The 21,654-nt window shown below is 38.8% G+C and overlaps 2 protein-coding genes across 3 annotated transcripts; both read right to left on the bottom strand.

Annotated features, from left to right (window-relative positions):
• Window positions 1-100: 100 nt before the first annotated feature.
• On the bottom strand, window positions 101-7,798 carry gtf2a1l (general transcription factor IIA, 1-like). 2 transcript variants are annotated; one of them, XM_053480241.1, is made up of 9 exons: window positions 7,700-7,798; window positions 7,070-7,171; window positions 6,384-6,507; window positions 4,837-4,883; window positions 3,996-4,089; window positions 3,021-3,526; window positions 2,444-2,707; window positions 754-843; window positions 101-635 (listed from the first exon to the last, which is right to left on the bottom strand). In XM_053480241.1, exons 1-9 carry the CDS (start codon window positions 7,721-7,723, stop codon window positions 528-530), a joined length of 1,359 nt encoding a protein of 452 aa, XP_053336216.1. In that variant the 5' UTR covers window positions 7,724-7,798; the 3' UTR covers window positions 101-527. The 2 variants fall into 2 exon arrangements, with proteins under 2 accessions (XP_053336216.1, XP_053336217.1); XM_053480242.1 differs by lacking the exons at window positions 3,996-4,089; window positions 4,837-4,883.
• Window positions 7,799-8,869: 1,071 nt separating this feature from the next.
• Window positions 8,870-19,166, bottom strand: LOC128508764 (stonin-1). Its single transcript, XM_053480239.1, has 4 exons — window positions 19,045-19,166; window positions 11,684-13,578; window positions 9,750-9,952; window positions 8,870-9,634 (listed from the first exon to the last, which is right to left on the bottom strand). Exons 2-4 carry the CDS (start codon window positions 13,512-13,514, stop codon window positions 9,569-9,571), a joined length of 2,100 nt encoding a protein of 699 aa, XP_053336214.1. The 5' UTR covers window positions 13,515-13,578; window positions 19,045-19,166; the 3' UTR covers window positions 8,870-9,568.
• Between the last annotated feature and the right edge of the window lie 2,488 nt (window positions 19,167-21,654).

Here is a 21,654-nt window from a genome sequence, read left to right as displayed (position 1 = left end):
GAGCATAACACTAGAATCAGTTATTTTCAATGTTAAATTCACAAAATTGGATTTGATGCAACACAAATAAGACACAGGTGAGTTTCCACTGCTGTGCATTTAATTTTAACAGTGACAAGAACAAAAAATTAAGGCATTTTTTAACATCATGAAAATTTAAATCACTTTCATAAATATTTTGAACATTCTGGAAAGGGAAAAAATATAACGCAGTATTAAACATGCGCGAGTTCTCACAATAACACAAAGTTAATGCAAAATTAAACAGATTTTCAAAACCAATTTCGAGCCGACTTCTGAATTAGAAAATACATAAATAAATAAATACACACACATTGAAATATCAACATAAGGTTTTTCTTCCTTTCAAGCCTGAGACGTTCTTTTTGAGAACTACCAATTAGGAATTAGCCAAAATAAAGAAATACATATGTTACCAAAAAGAAAAAAAAACTTTAAAACATAAAAAAAAACATATTTAGTACCATGTAGGACATGTTTTGTTTTGTTTGTTGCTTTGCCGCATCTCACCACTCAGCCTCTCCAACAGCTTTGGAAAAAACATAGTCCTTCCCACAGTAACACATCACGCCGTCCTTCAGATAAAACTTCCACCTGTTTTTACTGCGATGAATCTGTGAGATCAGCATGAAAACTTCAGGTTATCACTGCTGTAAAGAATGCATGGGTCTTGAGGTTGAACCATAATAAGTCCTCCCCTAAGATAAAGCAAAATCTCAGAGCTGAGCTCACCTTATCATACTGACAGACAATAACGTTTTCAGTGTCAAAGATCTCGGGGATGTCTTGCTCGCTTACATCATCACCGGAGTTTAGAGGATCCTAGACAGAAGAAAATAGCACTCAGTCAGTGCTTATGTTTATTCAAGAGTCTCTAAGCCTAGAGGTTACTCCTTTACCAGCGCTGACCAGCTTTAAGGTAAAACCTTGTTTACCAGGGCTTACAGATATAGAAACAACAACTTTTTTATAAGGGTTGACAGGAACCAAGGCAAGATTTTTTTTTTTTATCTACAATAAAAAAGGAATTAATGCAAAGTACAAAGGCTCTGGCCTCAATCACCAGAACAACATTCACAGCAACACCTCGTTCACCAGGGCCGATGGGCATCAAGGCAACGCCTTACATTAGGATGGTGTTGCCAAACGTAAGGATGGCCATACGTTTGGCCATCCTTACCTTTACACCCGGCAACACCTCGTTCACCAGGGGTTACCATTACACCCGGCAACACCTCGTTCACCAGGGGTTACCTTTACACCCGGGAACACCTGGGTCGCCAGAGGAGACGTGCATCGAGACACCACCTGGGTCGCCAGAGGAGACGTGCATCGAGACACCACCTGGGTCGCCAGGGGAGACATGCATCGAGACAACACTTCGGTCACCAGGGCCAACCAGTACTGTGGGAACACCTTGTTTACCAGGGCTGACATATAATGTAGATGCTATGACTTTTTGACTGAGTCTAAATTTTTTACACCAGGCACAGGCCTTCTTAATGGCAACACCTCATTCACCAGGGCCGACGGGCATCGAGGTAATACCTAGGTGACCAGGGCTGATGGGTATAGAGGTAACCCCTCGGGGGCCAGGGCCTAGGTGCATCGATGCAACACAACGGGCACCAGGGCTGACGGATATAGAGGTAGCATCTTGTTCACCATCGCCAACGGGCATTAAGGGATCACCTTGTTCACCAGGGCTGATGTATAAAGATGCTATGACTTTTTGACCAAGTCTAAATCTTTTACACCAGGCACAGAAGCCACGCCTCCTTTATTGGTACTGACAGGTACAGCGGTCACGTCTACTTTCCCAGAGCTGACAGGTACAGCAGCCATGCCTACTTTAGTATCTCTGAGATGTACAAATGCATTTAATCCCCGCCACCTCTTAACTCCTACCCTAAAACCTATGTTTGTTTGTCTTCTTCCCCACTAGTGGCATTGTTTTTTCTCAGAAGCGTTGGTGTAGGTCTTGTCTCATACAGTACCAGTACCAGATTTGGACACACCTTCTCATTCAGTGTTTCTTTTTATTTTGTGATTTTTTTTTTTTTTTTCATTCTAGAACTTTTTATGTCATTGACAGTTTCAAGCAAATTCTGCTCAGAATTATAAAAATGATGTAGTAAGCACATATTTCTTTTGCATCATCATTGTCACAGTGGAAAAATTTGTGCTGTCAACAATAATGAACTGTGCAGCCTTCATCATTCATGTGCTAACATCAGATATAGCCCTGAGACAGCATCTTAAAAACTGATCACATTGATGCCTTCTTGCATATTATTTACAAACATAATTACACATTTATGCGAGCTGTTTACTCAGCATTCAACATCACTCTGATCACAAGAGATTTTTTTTTTCCATCAACACCACCTGCATCTGTCTGGCTCACTTGCTTGTTTCTCACCTCCTCCTCTACCTCCTCCTCCAGCTCAGGCTCCTCACTGCTGGAGCTGCTGTTTCCGTCGCTGCTCCCTCCTACCCCCTGGAGCGCCTGCAGAGCCTCTGCATTGATAATGCCCAGGAACTCGTTTTCTCCGACAGGGCCTTGCACCTCTCTTTCCTCCTCCTGATCATCTCCTGCCTCTGAGCTGCTGTCACACGCCCCGTCAAGCTGCGGGATGTCTGTCAAGTCGTTAAAGTTGTAGTCTCTTATGAGGTCCATGTCCAGCTGAGGGGAAGGTTTTGGACATAATGTTACAAGATGTCTCTATTCCATGATCGCAAAGTTGATTTTAGATTAATACATTTATACCACAGGATTTTTTTTTTCATTATAGTAATATTCGATTGGTGTTAATTAATTTCTTTTTCTGCTTTAATTGTATCTTTTCTAAGATAACAAATTATTCAGAAGGAGGACATGCCACATAATCTAAACCTAAATCATGATAAATTAACCAGAGGAATTAAATACTGCAGGACTTGCTGATTATTTTCCTAAACTAGAATGCCCTGCCCTGTGTTTCATTTGCAAATTCTACCTTAAGTGCACCAGGTGTCCTTTCCAAATCAGGCAGGAACTGACTTAGCGTGTCCTCAGAATCAAGCCTGGCTTCTGCCACTTCTCTAACAGCCCTCTCCACCATCTGCTCTGCCGAGAGACACGGCGGAGTGCTCATATCCACCGGCTGCAGGCTGAAGTCAATCCCGTCCAGCGTGAACTCATCCAGGTTTCCTGGGGGTGACTCTGCAGGCTGGGGGTCGACCAAAGGCTCGGGATCCTGAAGAAGAGGAAGATCGAGGGGACTCTGAGAAGGCTGGAGCACCTGGGGTTGTTGAGGCATCAGCGGTTGGAGGGCTTGTGGAGCGGGTACGGATTGGGGACATGGAGGTGGAGGAGGCACCTGGGATGCAGGGAGGTTATGAATGATACCACCAGAGGGCAGGTTTCTCTGCTCCATTTGCGGTTGGTTGGATTGAGGAGGCATGCGGTGGCAACCCGGAGCCTGTGTCACCATCACGGGAACGTTCACTTTGTAGAAGTGGCCTGATTGTAGAAACAGATGAAACGGTTTACAAATTTTAGATTTTAAATCATCACAAATCACAAAACCACCACAAAACTCACTTTTCACTTGACTACTTTGGTTGTCCGTTTCAAAAACTAATGATCAGATGATGGAAAGATTTTTAAATAGATGATAACCCGATGACATTGTGTACCGGACAGGGGTAGCTCAGTAGTTAAGGCGCTGGACTACAGATTGGAAGGTTCCGTGTTTAAACACCACCACCACCACCACCAAGTTGCCACTGTTGGGCCCTTGAGCATCTTGAGAACCCCAACGGCTCAGATGTATAATGAGATAAAATGTAAGTCGCTCTGGATAAGGGCATCATGCTGTAAATGTAAATTTGAGAGCTGGATGGAGAAAGTGAGGTGAGCAGTAAATCCTGCAGGGGGAGCTCAGATATAAAGAGATGTGGGGTATTGTTTCTACAGTATGAGAGCTCACCAGAAGCAGTCTGTAGCGTCACACCTGCAGGGATCTGGACAGGATAGGTAACGCCGGGTGGCAGGGAAAATGTCGCAATAGTGCTGGTGTTGGTCTGGATAAAAAATAAATTACAAAATTAAAAAATCAAAGATAATTAAAGCATTATAAATCAAACTTTCCTACCCGACATCAATTCAAAGTGGTGGAATAACAAGTCTGGCATGTGTCTAAAACTGGGCTTCCTCTACAGGGATCAGCGGGTGCAAGGAGACCAACTGGACTATGCAACGAGGCCTGGGGAGGGGTTTTGGCACTATGTCGATATGGTATTTGACATACTACAGACAACTCCCATCTGGATCGGACATGGATCCACTTTCCCTCTGGCAGATCTATCCACATCCACCACAGATCCAGATCGGAGTCTTCTGGTATCCGGGGAGTCAAACAAAGCGCTTGAATAAAATACTGTCTTACTTCTACACTGGACCTAATGGCTAAAAGCTAACCTTCAAACTTTATTTGGCGGAACTGAATGACCTTACCCATACTAACTGTGTTTATTCTTCATATTTATCAAGTAAGTAAAGAATGTATTTTAGTTCATAATACTGATATGATCTTAATTCATGTAACTAGTACTTCTTTCACTAAATAATAATAATAATAATAGCAATGCAATGTTATGTTATCTTTTCTTCCACTGTATAATACTATGTTGTCTTTTCAATACCATATATTTCTTTAAAAATCTGACCTTTACAAGAAATTACAAGATAACTGAAATTAGGTCTGGATAATAGAAATCCTTTTTTTTATTAAGCCTGTATCTTATTTTACAAAGGAAATTCTGACTTACAGCTTTCCCTGTGAAACTCTGCTGCCTGGAAGGAAGAACAACAGAACCTGAGGAAAGCAGAATTATTTAAAAGATCGTTTCTGCTAACAATTACAATTATATAATACACCATGCCTATATTAAAGGACATTTGTTTTATGTATGTTTTATCAGTTTAAAACAATGTGTAATAGTTTTAAACACGTTAGTGACAAAGTAAAAAAAAAAAAACAAGTGTTTGGTTATTTTATAACAAAAATTAAGATGGAAATAATCCCTTTATATAGTATTTAGATCCATCACTTAGTACCTGGTATGTTAAATCACCTTGTATGCCACAAGTATGTTTGGGAACGGCACACCAATCTTTTGGGAGTTTCTTGCATTTTTCTTGGAAGAATTGTTCAAGCTCAACCAGGTTGAACAGGCAGGGTCAGTTCATACCGGTTTCTGGTCTCCCTAGGACTTCTGAAACCACCACTGAGTTTTATTTCCATTATGCTTTGGATAACGATCTTGGTGAACTGTAAACCTCCATCCTATCCTTATGCACTAACCTATGGAGAAGGTTTTTACTCAAGATAGCTCTTCAGTTGTCTGCATCTATTTTTCCATCTATACTAACTAATCTCCCACAGCATGATGCTGCCACCACCGTGTCTAACTGTAGGGGGGGTTTTAATAAGGTGAGGCAAAAAGCTTGATTTGCTGATTACAATCTTTGTGCCATTAGACTGGAGCATTTTGTTTCTCATGGTCTGAAAGTCTCAACCGGCCATCATTTGCCTGTTAGTGAGGAATGGTGGAAGAACTGTCCACTGTGCAATAGAGGCCTGATTGGTGGAGTGATGGTTGTCCTTCAGGTTCTTATTTATAGTAGCCCTTAGGTTCGTGGTTACCTCTCTGATCAAGGCTCTTCATCCCTGATTACACAGTTTGGCTGGGTGTCCAAGTCTGAAAAGACTATCGGTTCTTCCAAATCTCATTTTTAGAATCATGGAAGCCACTGTGTTCTTGGGTGCTTTCAACACTGAAGAAACTTTCTTGCACCCTTCCCCTGATCAGTGTCTTGACACAATGACAGCTTGCAGGTTTACAGATAATTTTCTCAACCTAATGGCTTTGTTTTCACTCCAAAATACGACATTCATGGTGATGCCTTATTTAGACCAGTGTGTGCCTTTCCTAATTATGTTCAGCGAAGTCAATCAGGTGAACCTAGGTGAACTTGAAATATGTTGCAGAAGCATTTCAAGGAGTATTGCAATTGGCATAACAAAAGGTCTGAATACTTATCCCATAAAAATAGTATATTTCAGTCTTTGTTTTTTTCCGGCCTTTATTAAATGTGTATACTTAATCAATATTGTGTACTTAGTGTATATAAGCCGGAATCAAATTCCTTGTGAGGGTCAACATAATTGGCAAACAAAACCAGATTCTGTTTATATATAATAAAAACAACACTTTTACACAAAGTATTGTGGGCTAAATGATATGATATTGTTAGTAGTAATAGTAGTACTAGTAATAGTAATTATTGCAATAATGTAAATAAATCTGTAGACCTGTGGATTTCGGGAGTGCGTGGGAATAACTTGCAGGTAGCTGCAGAACAAAGTTGGATGGATTGATGCTCTCTTTAGAAAAGCCTTCCACAGCTTTTGACTGCAGGACCTTCGACTCCCACAACTACAAGTAAAAAACAAACCATAATGTATATTGTATATAATGTATGGATATAATATATATGTTAGATAGATAGATAGATAGATAGATAGATAATAAGTATACCATTAGAAAATGTAAAAAAAATTCTGGAAATCAAAAATTTTATTCTATATATTTAATATTGCAATGAATATTATAAAATTAGTTTTATTAGTTTTTAGTTCATCCTGGATGGGGTGCCAATCCATCACATGGCACACACACACACAAACACACTCATTCACACACACTACGGGCAATTTAGGAACATCAGTTAGCCCAATCCCTGCATGTCTTTGGACTGTGGGAGGAAACCAGAGAACCCGGAGAAAACCCACCAAGCATGGGGAGAACATGCAAACTCCATACACACAGAGACAGGAATCGAACCGAGACCCTGGTGGTGCACGGCGACATTGCTAACTAGCACTTACTAAAAATGTGCTCAATCCTCCAAATGTACATCGAATGAATACATCATGCATATATACATATAAATATATTACATTGTTATAAATTTCATGGGAAAATATATGGGTCTTACCTGCCTGAGCTCATCTAGCACTTTTTCCTCCACTCCTTCATCAATGAACAGCTCTCGGACACTCTCTATCACATCATCAATGATAGAGAGGTAGAGTTTGGGCTGGAGGAAAATCAACAGGTCCGTGTTTATTTATTTAAATTAGTTATTTCCAATGATTAAATAGAAAAAACTATTCTAAGGAGTCAAACAGTTGCTGATTCGGTTCAGGGGAGGAGTCGATTCTGTATTTGAATCAATACAAAACTGAACACGCTTAACACGTTTTCTTTTACGCTTAAAATGCGTTAATGCAAAAACAGCAAAGCATAGTTGGAATACAGTCAATAGGCTTTGCGAAAAAAAATGAAATGTATAATAATAATAATAATAATAATAAAAGATTCAAATGAGGAATCGACTCTTTTGGGGAATCGACTCCCAGACTCGACAGCGACGTCAAACGGCTGAAACGTGTTAGTTAAAAAAAATAATCAAATGGTTTTAAACCTCGTCACATTTCTTTCTGGATGAATGAGTAGCTCATATTTATCCGTGAATAAATCAAACGGACTGACGATAAACTGCTCTGATTGTTAGCTAACACTTTTAATCACTGACACTGATGTATTTTAAATAAGCATTACTTACTAAGATGTTTGTATTTGAGAGCATTTTTGATCCGAGCTCATCTAAACACACGATGTGAACTCGGTGTTTTGGTTTAGGGCTAAATGTGAGACTTTACGCAGCTGCTTTGTGGAGGACTAATGAGTTAAGAGTCAAATAAATGAGTCGACTCCCTGCTTTGAGTGCAAAGGTGATTCGGTTCGGATTCACTCAGATGAAAATCAGTCAATTCTGCACAATTAAAGATTTTACCTTAAAATAATAATAGCTTGCAATAAAACAACATCGTATATAATGTGAAGGTGATAGTTTAATAGCAAAAAAAAATTAAATAAAGATAAACCACCCAAAATAAGGTGTAAAGTTCAGTCAGATAGCATTAGCTTTCTCAAGCTCCCTCATAAAACTGGTAGCATATGATGCTAAAACGTAAATGTGTCCCAATCTAAAGTATTATTTATACACTAGTCATTGATGGGAAATTAGTTTGTTTTGGGTTTTTGTTTTTTGTTTTTGCTGTGAAAATAAAAACTAATCCCAGTAAAAGTTTTCAGTTTAGCTTTTTTAATTAATATCTATTGTTGCAGGTGTTTGTTTACATTGAGCAAGTAGTTCAAGTATACTTTATGTACTTTAAATCAAGCCAGTTCAAAGATTTCACATTTTACCTTGACATTTTTTGTCAAATTTACCTGACTTTTTTCTTAATATAGTATAAATTGATTTTCACTTTATATTTAACATGAATTTTCAGTTGAGGAGTCACTTTTTAGCAATTTAGCTGCACATCTGAGGTAACTGTAAATGTTCCAGAAGTTGTGTTAGGTTTTCCAGTCATCATAGCATTACACTATTCACTTATATAAACAATGTTTTACTAGACATATTATATAGAAAAATATACCATGCTAAGCTTTCAGTTGTTAAAACTGTGAAAAAAACATTGATGCTAATTAACCAGGAAACACGGACGCCAAGCTGAGGCTAGCTAATAATCAAGACTGGTGATAATAGATTCGATAACCAGCTGCAACACAATTTAAAGGTATTATTAGACAGGGACATAAAAAAATAAGACATTTTTATGATCAATAGTTTTCTCAGATGTGTCAATGCAGGACAAAAAAAATGCTGAGTACAAGTAAAATATGTTTACATTTAACAACCCCAGTTAGATAAACTTCAACATGATAAGTGTGAACAATAAAAGTTTCTCTTTATTAATTTCTAAAATGAAATAAATTTCAATGTTGTGAATACAACGACAACAACAACAAAAAAGCCTGTTATACATATGTAATTGTTTTTATGAAGGGGTAACATCCTGCAGTGTTGCAGCACTAGAGGAAGCATAATAACAAATCAATCCTACTAATTAAAAAATTATTGTTAGCAATGTAGCCGTTTATTAGAAAATAACATTATAATAATGCCGTAGTACATTTTAGCAATACAATCTTTCTAAAATTCCTGGGGAAAATCACAAACCTCAGGAGGTAGCATATACTTTATATATGCCTTATTTTGTTATTTATCGCTTACAGTACATCAGCTACACAAGTCATTTCATTAGATAATCTTAAAAGGGCTTAATATGCATTTCATCCCTCTGAAATCCTGCAATGTATAATGGGCTAAAGTGCAAAGACAGGTTTTTAACAGTCGTTTATTCTGGCAGAGCATTACAAATTGTATTTATTAATTTAATGGTTAATATAAATACATATACTTGTCTTATATTGTAGAGCTATGTGTGCTGATCTTAACTTGCGGAGGACAAAATAGTCTAGGACCGTTCCATGTGCCTGTTGTACGTGCATGCTGATTATTCATAACTGCGAGTATGCAAGTGTTTTTATTCCTCTGAAACAAATCCTTTTCTTTTTTTTATCATTGTGTTGCGCAACTTGATAGTTTCTGCGATTGGGGCTCGATTAGCTTTTTTTCAATTTCCACCTAAAAGCAAAAAGAAAGAAGAAAATCAGTCATGGACCCTTTTTTAACGATAATTTGCCACATTTATCATTATTCAACTTGTATAACTGATTGATTAGCTTCTCTAAGATTTTACCTGGCAACGATAGAAGGCCCTGTAGCTGATGTGTTTCTGAGGCTGAATGTCACTTTCTGTTCCCAAAGACTTCACCCTGGTTTGAGAAACGACCGTATCTGCCACCTCACACTCCATGGTGATGAATGGGAACCAGTCAGTGGGGATCTCTTGGTCTGATGCCAACTCCAGCTTACAGGAGAAGCAATGGGGATGGTCTGCAGCTGTGAGAGGGTAAACAAAGAAAATAAAGAAAATGAAAAGTTAGGACCACAAGGGGGAGCACACAGCAAACAACTCAGGAAACCCAGGCTGACTAGTCTGCTATCTCTGTCTTTGAATCTTTTATTCATTTGGCAGAACCTTTTGTACAAAGCTTGCTCAGGGCTCATCATTTTAAATCCTCCCCCCGCAATCCTAGTCAGTAGGACAGAACTGTAACCAAAGCAAACACTGTCATGATGGACGAAGTCATGCTATGTTACCGCTGTGATAAATATTTGCCTCGGGATCGCCCGATTAACTGTAAGTGATGTCCTAATTGCAAAAGTTCTAACTTTCTTACTATATGCTTATTTAAAACATAACTCTATGTTCACTTAATCATATTTTTCTACTAAAACCAACATAAATGTCTGAAATATTATGGGTGAAAAAATAATTATCAGATATATATCATTATTCTTTTATGTTGCAATTCGTCTATCATTACACTGACTCCAAAATATTTTTTTTTTATAATTTTTAATTAATATATGTTTGCATTTAAAGTGGTAAAATCTTGACGTTCCTCTATATAGTAAGTCCCCAAGATACAAACAAGTTATGTTCTGTGAGTGTGATCCTAAGTTCAATTTGTTCATAAGTCCAACACACATTGTATACGTACTAAGACACTACACAACTCACTAGACTCAGTATAAAACTAAAATGTTCCAAGATTTTATCTTTATTCTTTAAAATCGTGCCGATGATTGATGATTCATGTTAAAAGATTGAGCAACGTCTGCCATCGTTTCGCCTCTCTTCATTCTCTCGAAAATTTTCACTTTGATGTCGATAATTATTTTATGGAGCTTGTTAGAAGTACCAGCTTTATCGCCGCTGCTTTTACGCTCGCTTCCAGACATCCTGGGATGCACGCTGCTCGAATGTGACGATGTATTCCGGACATGCGATCTAACTTCCGCGATTAAACATAGCACATTGCACAAACACATGTTCGTATCTTCGAAAGTTTGTAACGCGAATGTTCGTATGTTGGGGACTTACTGTAATCCTACAGGAACTATTCACACTATTCAAACTTTTGTATCAGGAACTGGTTTAGATGTAACAAACAAAATCGGGAGAAAAAAAGTTTATAATACTTTCAGGATCGCGATACAAATAGATTCAGCACCTTTTCTCAACATCGTATCTTGTGGCCCCTGGTGATTCTCATGCCTGATATGACTATTTTCATATATATAATGTAAACAATAAATACAGTGTCATAAATTTGTATTTGCATTAGCATGAGGCTGAATGCATGGCACAGTTTCTACCACAGCTTTTCCAGATGTCTGCCCAAGCCCTGGAATTTTAAAAAACGCATTTAAAAACATCTTGTGTGCAAATGGAATTTAACACTGATTAGTGCTAGGAGAATTTATTATTGCATTGCTAAGGTAATGTGCTGATATTTTGAGAAATATGAATACCTCACAATGCTGTGTTATTTTCTGCAATAGCTAAAACGTTAGCAAAGCCAGATTGTCTACCACTGACTTAATATTTATCAAAAGATGAATGAAATTTTGTGTTATTTTACAAAACAATAACTATGGAGTGTATTGAGTGGGGTTTGAAGTTTTAAATCTAGCCTTCTATTGAAGTAGAAAATTTCAGACTTTCAGATTTTTTTGTTTAAGAAACATGTGCTTTCATGTAAGGGTACCAGATTCATTTCTTACCCATGTTCTTAGCAGGAAGCTTGTCAATTCTCCAAACAATAGCTCCATACACGTTCTCATATTTGACAGTGCCAACAGTCACCTGCATGACAGGATGAGAATCTGTGACGTTCACTGAGCCCAGACAGGCGTTTCTGTTCATGCGGGCCTTAATAGATTTCTGCCAGAGCAGCGAGATTGTGCGAGGCACTTTGACCCAATCCCCAGGAAGCGGAATCTGAATAAGCACGTTTTCACAAAGAGTTTCTGCCCCGACCGTAGGGAAGGACGACTGCATATTCAGAAAGGCTTGTAGCTCCAGGTAGGCACCTTGAACGGTGACTGTAGCCCTGACTGAGAAGGGCAAGTCTCCACAGTTTAGTGATGCCGCCCTGTAGCGCCCGAGTTCCACCCTGCAGGCGTCCGGTGGCGAGAACTTAATCAACCTAGTGTCTTCGAATTCAGCCTCTCTTACACACTTGTGAAACCAGTAGTCAGCGATCTCCATCCACGCTTCGTCCTCTTCAGAGCCGTAATTAGAGTCTTTACTCAAAAGTCCGAGGTCATTCAGTGCCAGGAAACATTCCGCTGCGCCGTTTATGAAGGCCAAGCAATGGAGCCGTGTGATGGCTGCACGCTCCAGAGTGGCTCCATCCTTATCTACACGCATCCAGATATGGTCTGCAATCTGCAAGGACATCTCTTGATCCTCATAATGTTTTGGTTGCTTGAAGGGACCAGGTAATCTCATCAGTTCCTCCTCAAGGGACACCAGCAAGTCCTCCATGTCTCCATACTCGGTTGTGCCGAACTTCAGCAGCTGCTCCACTTCGGCTTCATGCGTCACCTCAGGTTTGGGGTGGTAGCGCTTTCGTTCAACGTATGACACATGTTCTATTTTCAAAGTGGCGATTTTTCGCGGTTCACCATAACTTTCCAGTTTGGGGCCTGAAAGATAGCAACTGGAAGTAAGCTGGAACTCTTTAAATGGTTTCTCTAAGCCTTTTTCATAATACATTTGGAGGAGGGCTCCTGGGAGCAACTGTAAGTATATAGGGCCCCATTGACGGGATGACATACGGTTCTTTTTCTCTGGGATCCTTAGCATTAACGGCCAGCCATGCCTCCTCTGGCTGAGGAACAGTCCCTGTGGAACAAAGGAAGAAGAACCTTTCTGTTCATCAACATCCTTTAGTTTTACTATATCCGAATTTCTTTCTTCTCTCTCTTGGTCTTCGTCCTCCTTTGCCTTTAACCGCTCTAGCTTATGGCAGATGTACGAGTAGGAATTTTGTAGTTGGTCCCGTGGTGGCTCGTAACCATCCTTGTTTCGGATAAAAAAACGAGGCAAGCTTGAGCCAGGCTCTGAGTCTGACGAAGAACTGCCAGAATCTCGTTTGTGCTTGTTTTCACCCAAAAATAAGTTAACCTGACCAGGATCGTCTTGGAACGCTGGGAAGCAAGCAGAAGCCTCGGAAGATAAGCGTCTATCAGGAGAAGAAACGTTCGCCGAGGTGTTGGAGAAACTCCTAATGACGTTAGGTGGTCTTAGTGGGTCGAGGTTAAAGGGAGACGGACCTGTCGGTGTTTCCCTTACTGGAGTGCACATTGGAGTGTTGCTGGGCACACATGAGCTCCCATTGTAGCTAAAGTGCATATGGGGAGATTCCAGTGGACTGGATAACCTCCTCGCAGAACTGCCCAAAGGAGGCAGCACCAATTTCAAGCCATTCGGTCGAGGTATTGACCCAGAACTTGGTGAAGGAGTCTGCAGGCTTTTCTGCGGTGAGGACTGGGGGGTGACTTCATCTTCGAATGTGACCCAGTTACCTGGATGGTTCATTGAGCACATTGTGTCGGTCAATTTGTGTGAAAGTTATCTGTTCCTTGCTGAATCAAACCCGCCACTGGGGCATCTGTAAAAAAAATAATAATTCAAGAGTAAAAACATTCACAAAGAGCTTAAACATGCAATGTGTGTAAAAATATGTAAAGGTTTTTATCAAATGTGAACTAGATTCACAACCGTGTCCAGAGAAGTGGAGGCTAATACTGGAACACTTTCTTAATCTTCACAAAAAGACATCTACTGTATAAGGGTGGTTGCTTAAACATGGCCGCTGGTATACAGTCATTACAGAATTGCATGTGTGTCTGGATAAAAAAAAAATGACCAAATGCCAAAAATGCAGCTGGATACAGTCATATGCCAAGTTTCCAACTGCAGATTTCTCACAAGACTGCACTTTTAATTACTCAGCGACACGGAACAGGCGCTCGGTCTTTTCAGCTTCTTTACTAGCAACAGACGTAAATACGTTCAAGTGGAAACATCTGGGATACAAATCTTTCGAGCAGGCTTTGTAACAGCTGGGATGGGGAAGGAAGAGAGAGAAAGAGGGGAAAATGTGTCACACTCCGGGCCAAATTTGTCTTTGAATTGTATGATTCGACTGCCACATGAGATTTTAATGGTTAAATATAACCGCCTGATTCAGATGGTCACGGTTTGGGGATAACATCAGGTCTGGCGTACTTGTTAATTCGTTATACCTCATCTACATCTACAGCATTCAAATTGCTTGTTTAAGGCTTCAGTGTAATAACATCTGTATTTAACAATCAAATCTTTACATGTACTGTATATCAATGCTTTGTCCGGTTCTCTACTGCGGTAATTTTCTGTAAAACAGTCTGTAAATACATTGAATGCAGCTTTGCCTTCTTGACTCAGGAAAGCTCGTAAAAAAAAGAGAAGTGCCAGATCATTCCTTTTCGGCTGGAACAAAACTAAGCGAGCCATAAACATAAAGCTGACGCGAGCAGCATCGGTGGGCCACTGCGGCAGGGAACGCTGCGAGTGGGCTGAGAAATGAGAGGTTACAGAATCGTCGGCGGCTCCGAGACACATTCCTGGAATTCCTCTGGGACGCTCGGCATGGACGAAGGAAATACCATCCCACAATGCTCTGACAAATCCACGCACCAAACACTGTCGCTGTAATATTAACACTGAACAGACTCATCTCAGCTGTTGTTTCACACTTTTACTTTACTGATAATTAGTATGACTCGGGATCATTGTTTTTTCCAAAAGCGTCAGGACAGAGTTGCTAAAAGGTCGTCGTCTCATTTTCAAAGCTTGACGTTGCTCAAAGCAAAATAAACGACGTGTGCAGAATGCTTGCACAAGCTTAACTGTATATTTCTTTGTCGTACAAAGCATAAAGTTCAAATGACACTTTTCAACAACTCATGGTCAGGAGGTAATACGAGATGAATCACACACATATGTGGAAGTTCCATTTGACACCGTGAACTGAGCGTAATATGCAAAAGTTTGGTCCAACTGAACATAAGACTTCCCAAAGACAATAATGCGCTTCTGTTCTTTTTGTCTAAATCGCAAGCTTTGATAAATTACATTAAACTATTACACAACAGGATGAAACCCAAGCAAATCAACTGCAGTCATGATTTTTAGATCAATAAACAGTTTAGTATTAAAGTATCTTTACAAATACAAACAAAAAAAAAACATTTCCTGAAATCCACTTTCTTTAAAAAGCAAATCAGATCACCCCCCCAGTCCCCCCAACCCACCTTCGTGACCTCATATATGACAAGACCCCACCCAGTTAGGCACCATTTCCAAAAAATACAATAAATCTATTAGCCAGAGTGTACGCTATTGGTTATATCTCAGCTGGAACATTAAGAGACACAATTCAGAGTGTCCTTTAAATAAAATGAACAGATTTCGTATGCTATATAAAATCACAAATAAAGAGCATCTGTATCTTTTCAAAGTAATCCATGTTTCTGCAAATTGCATGCAAAAATAGTTTATTTCCGACATAATGTTTTTCTGTAATTTTCTGTATAAATACAACATTGTATTAAATCCTTGGATCCTAATTTGGTCATAGGGATAATAACGCAGAATTCTAAAGCAAAGCAAAACACAAGTAAGCGCTTTGCGGATTCGCAGTACAGTATGTGTAAATTTTTGGTCTTTGGCTGGGTGAAGGAATGACTCTTTGCAGCTGCTATAGCGTAAGTGAGAACAGGAATTAACCTGTGTTTCTGCAACATTACATGTCACTATAAATGGATATAAAGTACAACTTTAATTAATTCATAAAAACTGATGTGTCGTAAAAGGAATAAATAAAACTTAGACAAGCAATCAACTTTGGAATGATAACAGCACCTTCACGCTTCATCATACTAACTCATTGTTTGTACACAGTGTTTAATTCTTTACATTCAATTCACTGATAGCGCCATATTTTTCCTGTTGCTTATCAGACACTAAGATGATGATGAGTCTATTTTGAACAAGCAAAAACACTATAATCAAACCAGACGTAACCTTTAAGTTGAACCCAAAGGCGAACGTACATAATAACTATCTGTGTTCTGAGTTACGACGTGCATGACTTTAAATGAGGAGTTAAAGAGACGCAGAGGGAGATAAAACCCTGAGTAATCACCGGTTTCATCCACACACACACACACACACACTGGGATGCAGCACTGAAATAGATTTGGACAGACTGCTGGCAGGGATCTATCGATCTGATTATTTAGCACAGACACGGAAATGTTCAGTTTTACTCAGATACACTGCTGAGGTTTTGTTTTTATTTAAAGTGGTTTAAACCTGGATTTCATCACAGTGATTGGTTAGAAAGTGTAACACTGGGACTCGTAGAGATAAAGCTTTAACATTTAGGGTGTTTTCACATTCAGATTGACTTGTACCATGCTCAGGATTGCTGACGTAACTACACTCTCGGATACAGCAGGTGGCAGTATTCCCTCTACGTGCTTTATGAGCCACTATTAATTACAAGAGTAGAGGAGAACAAGGAAGTTAATCTTCACGCTCAGAAAAAAGTAAATGGCAAGGCATCAGCTACGGCTGTGTAGGTGAGAGGATGAGATCCAGGTTACACTGGGACGAATTGGGACGAGAAAAGCGGCACTGATGTTGTATCTAAACAGCGATGATCTTCCGTTCTCAGGTACATTCGGCTTCCATATCTGATTCAGTCTGTCCCCGAGTAAGCTGCATCATTCTCGAGACTACCTTTCCCGGTTCCCAAGCGCACAACGATTGTGTTCACATTGATGAACCAGACTCAGAGTCAAGTATTCTCAGAAACAAACCTGCGACCCTAAGCTTTTTTTGAGTAGTTTAATCCCTATGGTTTCTTGATAACATGACAAACATCCAGAAAGAAACAGCGAAAAAGAGAACGGCTATATATAACTACTCTAACATGAGTAAGAACAGTAACAAACATGTTTCTAGTAACTATAAACAGATAAAACAGACATGTTACTATTTAATAAATACACCGTGACAAATACTTGTAGTATAACAGGAACCAAAACACTTCAGGTTGGTAACGTTAACTCCACATAAATCACGACATACTCTTGATGATTATTTTCCAATCAGACCACAACATAGAAAATGGAAATTGAAAAAATGTGCGCTACTTGCAGCACTCGATCGACCTGGAGGTACTGACAAAGATTAAATGATGCAAATCAATCATCAAATCAAATATCATAATGAGCCCCAGTCACATGACCTTTTTTTAGGATGATTCATGACAATGTGAATATTAATTTAAAAATAATGATGATAAAACCTATTCCAGTCTTTTATTTTAATGCATTTAATTTGAATGGATGTGTAATGTTTTACATATAATAAATATAAATGCTGATTAAACTTACTACACTGCACATCCTGTTATAGTTCCTGTTGTCATTAATAAGTGTGTTTTTTTTGTGTAACTTGTACATTTTAAATTTAAAAACTGTGGGCTTGTCTTAAATCGAACCCTGGCCTCTGAGTGGCGCAGTGGTAAAGCGCTCGCCCTATCATCCGGAGATCGCTGGTTCGAACCCCGGGTGATGCTGTTTTCCTCTCACAGCCGGAGGCACAGAGAGAGCTGATTGGCCGAGCTCTCTCCGGGGGGGGAGGGATGAGAGGTACTCGCGCTCCCACATTAATCACGGCTCTACAGCCAATCAGGGGCGGCAGCGGCTAGCGCTTTCCTCCGAGTGTGTTACTCCGCTCCTAACGGTGCGTGAGCGAGCAGTTCGAAAAGATGCGGTCGGCTCGCGTCACGCGGTTCGGAGAAAACACGTGATAGTCTTCGCCCTCCCGGCTGAGTGGTAGTAGTAGCCTTAATGTGGGAGCCCCCTAGTGACAGAAAGGAATTGGCCACGACTAAATTAGGGGAGAAAGTTGGAAAAAAATTATAATAATAATATAAAATCGAATCCTGGACAGAGTTTAACTTTTGCAGTACTTAGATATCTTCCTTAAGTTTAACCTGCACCATCAGTGACATCAAAATGTTGAGTAAAAGCCATGTTATGAACAGTTATGTGCTGGATTTCAAAAATAAGTGTAAACAAGGCCTACAACCTACAGACAGACAGACAGACAGACAGACGTGTACGTGGGTTTCAAACTGAAATAACAATATTATCACTGATTGCATTAAAGATCAGCAGATTATTTTTATCTTTAAAATTTTTATCTATTTCTACAAAATTTTTAACCATCAACGATGGGTACTGATGATAGTGCCTAATATTATTTATATAGCGTAATGTTACAAGCAGAAGTGATTGGTCGCGCCTTCTATTAAATAATCTGAAAATTTACTGCAGATATCCGCTTGAAGTTTAACCTAAGTGAAATTTAAATGTTGAGTTAAAGCGATACTTCAACTAGACCTAAATAAACAACACAATTTTGCAGTCAATTTTATTTATATGTATATATTCATGCTATTAAAATGAAACTTGCAAATTAATACTGACTCTTAAAAAAAAAAAAAAAAGTTTATAATGGGAGATCTGGCAACCCATCCTGGGCTGCAACATGTAACCATCAGTTATTTTTGTTTTTCCCAAAGAGTAACAAAAAACAAACTGGTTACTTTGTTTAGATTCTTTTTTTTTTTTTTTACATTTACATTTCAAATACAACATGATTATGTTAGAACTTAGGAAACAATGTGACATGTTTTTAAGAACCTAACATGAATGTGTTTTTAGGACTTTTGCCATGAGAAGAGTGTAAACCGTTACCTCCTACACACTGACAATCTAACAGTTTGTATTATATTATAGCATAATAAACAAATAAAACCACAATTACAAGCTGGTTTAATCTACAAACTGCAAATTACACCTTTTGTATATTCAATAACAACAAAATGTTTTGTGTTTAAAAAGAAGAACTTTTACAAGTCAAAAACAAACAAAAAAAAAAAAAAAACACAAAAACCCGAGTGTAAAAGCGGAGAAAACGTTTCGCGTCTGATTAGTTAAATACTTATACTCACACAACGTCTCCGACATCAAGTCATCACCCTTCACGAAGCAACTTCCCTAAAAATTATACTAATAATAATAATAATAAAAGTCCGAGACTGTATTAAAGTCCTCGCTGGATCCCCCACACCCTCCTGCACCTCCCCCTCCTCCTCCCGCTGCTGTGGAACACTTCGATACGGGAAGCTCCGACCCGCCTAATGCGAACCATGTCGGAAAACAAGACACCCGGAGAACCGAGTCACTGAATCACTGAACCGACGGAAGGAGTCGACTCCTAAAACTAAACCACGTGACAGGAAAAGCGAATCCGTCCTTAAACGATGTATTTTACCTCAAATCATCATCACAATAAATGTAGAATCAGGTTTAAAGACTTCAAATGATTAAAATATTTATTCAGTAAACCATTTCTGTAACAAAACAAATACCTCCAAAAATAATAACCAGCGTTAGTAGTTAAGCGTCAGTGACGGTTAAAGAGTTTGTAGAAACAGTTAAAAGGTTAAAGCTGGTAATAATCTGCTGATCTTTAATGTAATTAGTGATATTATTATTATTTTAGGTTAAAAAAATTCAAGTTAAAATTCACTTATTTTTCACTCCCAGTAAAAATATTCAGTTAGCGTTAGCTTCTATTGCGGCAGGTGTTTGTTTACATTGAGCGCGTAGCTTATTAGTCGCTTATTTTAAATTCGACACATAACTGTTTATAACAAAGCTTTCACTCAAAATTTTGATGCCACTCATGGTGCAAGTTAAACTTAAGGAAGATATTTAAGTATTACAAAATTTTCATTAATTTCTGTCCAGCGGTCCATTTAAGACGCGCCCACAGTTTGACGCATGCGCAGTAAGCTGTCAAAACTTGCGCAACTTCACTGCTAAGATAAGATATAAGATAAGATATACATTTAAACGCCCCACAGCAGGGAAATTTCTTAAACCTGGCAACGGTCCATTAAACTCTGTCTAGCCAATTTTGCGTGATGCTGTGACAAAACCCGGCTGGACAGACTTTTAGACATTGCATCCACATCCTGTGCTACCGTTCGTTACCTGCGAATGGAGTGTTCGGTCAACTCACTGCCGCTCCTCACGCTGGTCCAATGTTTTAGCAGATATATAATATTATTACCTCACACTATAACAAGGGCACAGGTGATTATGACGCTGCCTACTGTTACACAATGAAAGGCGCCCTGAATTTCTGTTTTATATACAGAGGCGTCTCAATAACTTAGAATATCATTGAAATGTTTTTTTTTTTTCGGTAATTCAATTTAAAAAAGTGAAACTCGTATATTATATAGGTTAATTACTATTAGTATTAGTACTATTTAGTATTACTAATTAAATTCTAAAATAATTTTAAGTGATTACTTCCTTTAATTTTGAAGATTATGACGTACAGCTAATGAAAACCCAGAATTCAGTATCTCAGAAAATTAGAATATTGTAAAAAAAATAATAATTTTAATTTAATATTGAAAACACATGGTGTTGCACTCTAATCAGCTAATTAACTCAAAACGCCTGCAAAGGTTTCCTGAGCCTTTAAAGATTTCTCAAGCCACTTTTAAACATGAGACAACGTCAGACACATCTTACCTGGGTTAGGCGGTTGCTCAGTAGGCCAACGTCCTCTTTTAAGATGAAAGTAAATTTTGCAATTTATTTGGAAATCAAGATCCTAAAATATGGAGGAATAAAGGAGGGGCACAAAATCTGAGTTGTAAAGTTTGCAAAGTCAGTGGTTGTTTGAGAAGCCATGTTATCTTCTGGTGTTGGTCTACTGTGTTTTATCAGGTCCAAGGTCAGCACAGTAGTCGACCAGGAATTTTTAAAGCACTTTATGCTTCCCCCTGCTGACCCCTGATATCTATGGATATCTATACTGATTTTATTTTCCAGAAAGACTTGGCACCTGCCCACACTGCCAAAAGTACTAATACCTGGTTTAAGTACCCTGTGTTTGATGGACCAGCAAACTCACCCGACCTAAACCACAAAGCGAATCTATGGAGTATTGTCAAAAGAAAGATAAGAGACACTAGACCAAGCAACGCAGAAAAGCTGAACGCTTCTATCAGAGCAACTTGGGTTTCCATAACACCTCAGCAGTGCCACAGACTGATATGCCGCATTGCTGCAGTAATTCTTGCAAAGGGAGCCCCGACAGAGTATTGAGAGCTGTACATGTCCATACTTTTCAGTAGTCCAACATTTCTGTCTTAAAAAATCTTTTTTTTTATTGTTCTTAGGTAATATTAAAATTTTCTTAAATACTGTATTTTTGCTTTTCATTAGCTGTAAGCCATAATCATCAAAATAAAAAGAAATTGAAATATCAAGTCTCTGTGTAATGAAATTATATAATATGAGTTTATATTTTAATTAAATTACTGACTTTCCAATGATATTCTAATTTATTGAGATGCACCTGTATTCAATTCAATTCAATTTTATTTGTATAGCGCTTTTAACAATTGTCATTGTCGCACCTGTATATAGACTAAAGAAAAAACATTAATTCATTCACCTTCTATACGCCTACACATGAGTCTATCCAAGGAAACCGCGACTGTGCCACCGTATTAAGGAAGAAACACAGAGTTAAA

This window comes from Clarias gariepinus, chromosome 20, assembly GCF_024256425.1.
Source record: "Clarias gariepinus isolate MV-2021 ecotype Netherlands chromosome 20, CGAR_prim_01v2, whole genome shotgun sequence".
Lineage (NCBI taxonomy): Eukaryota > Metazoa > Chordata > Actinopteri > Siluriformes > Clariidae > Clarias > Clarias gariepinus.
The sequence above is the reverse complement of the archived record's forward strand: the minus strand, read 5'-3'. Positions and strand labels throughout refer to the sequence as shown.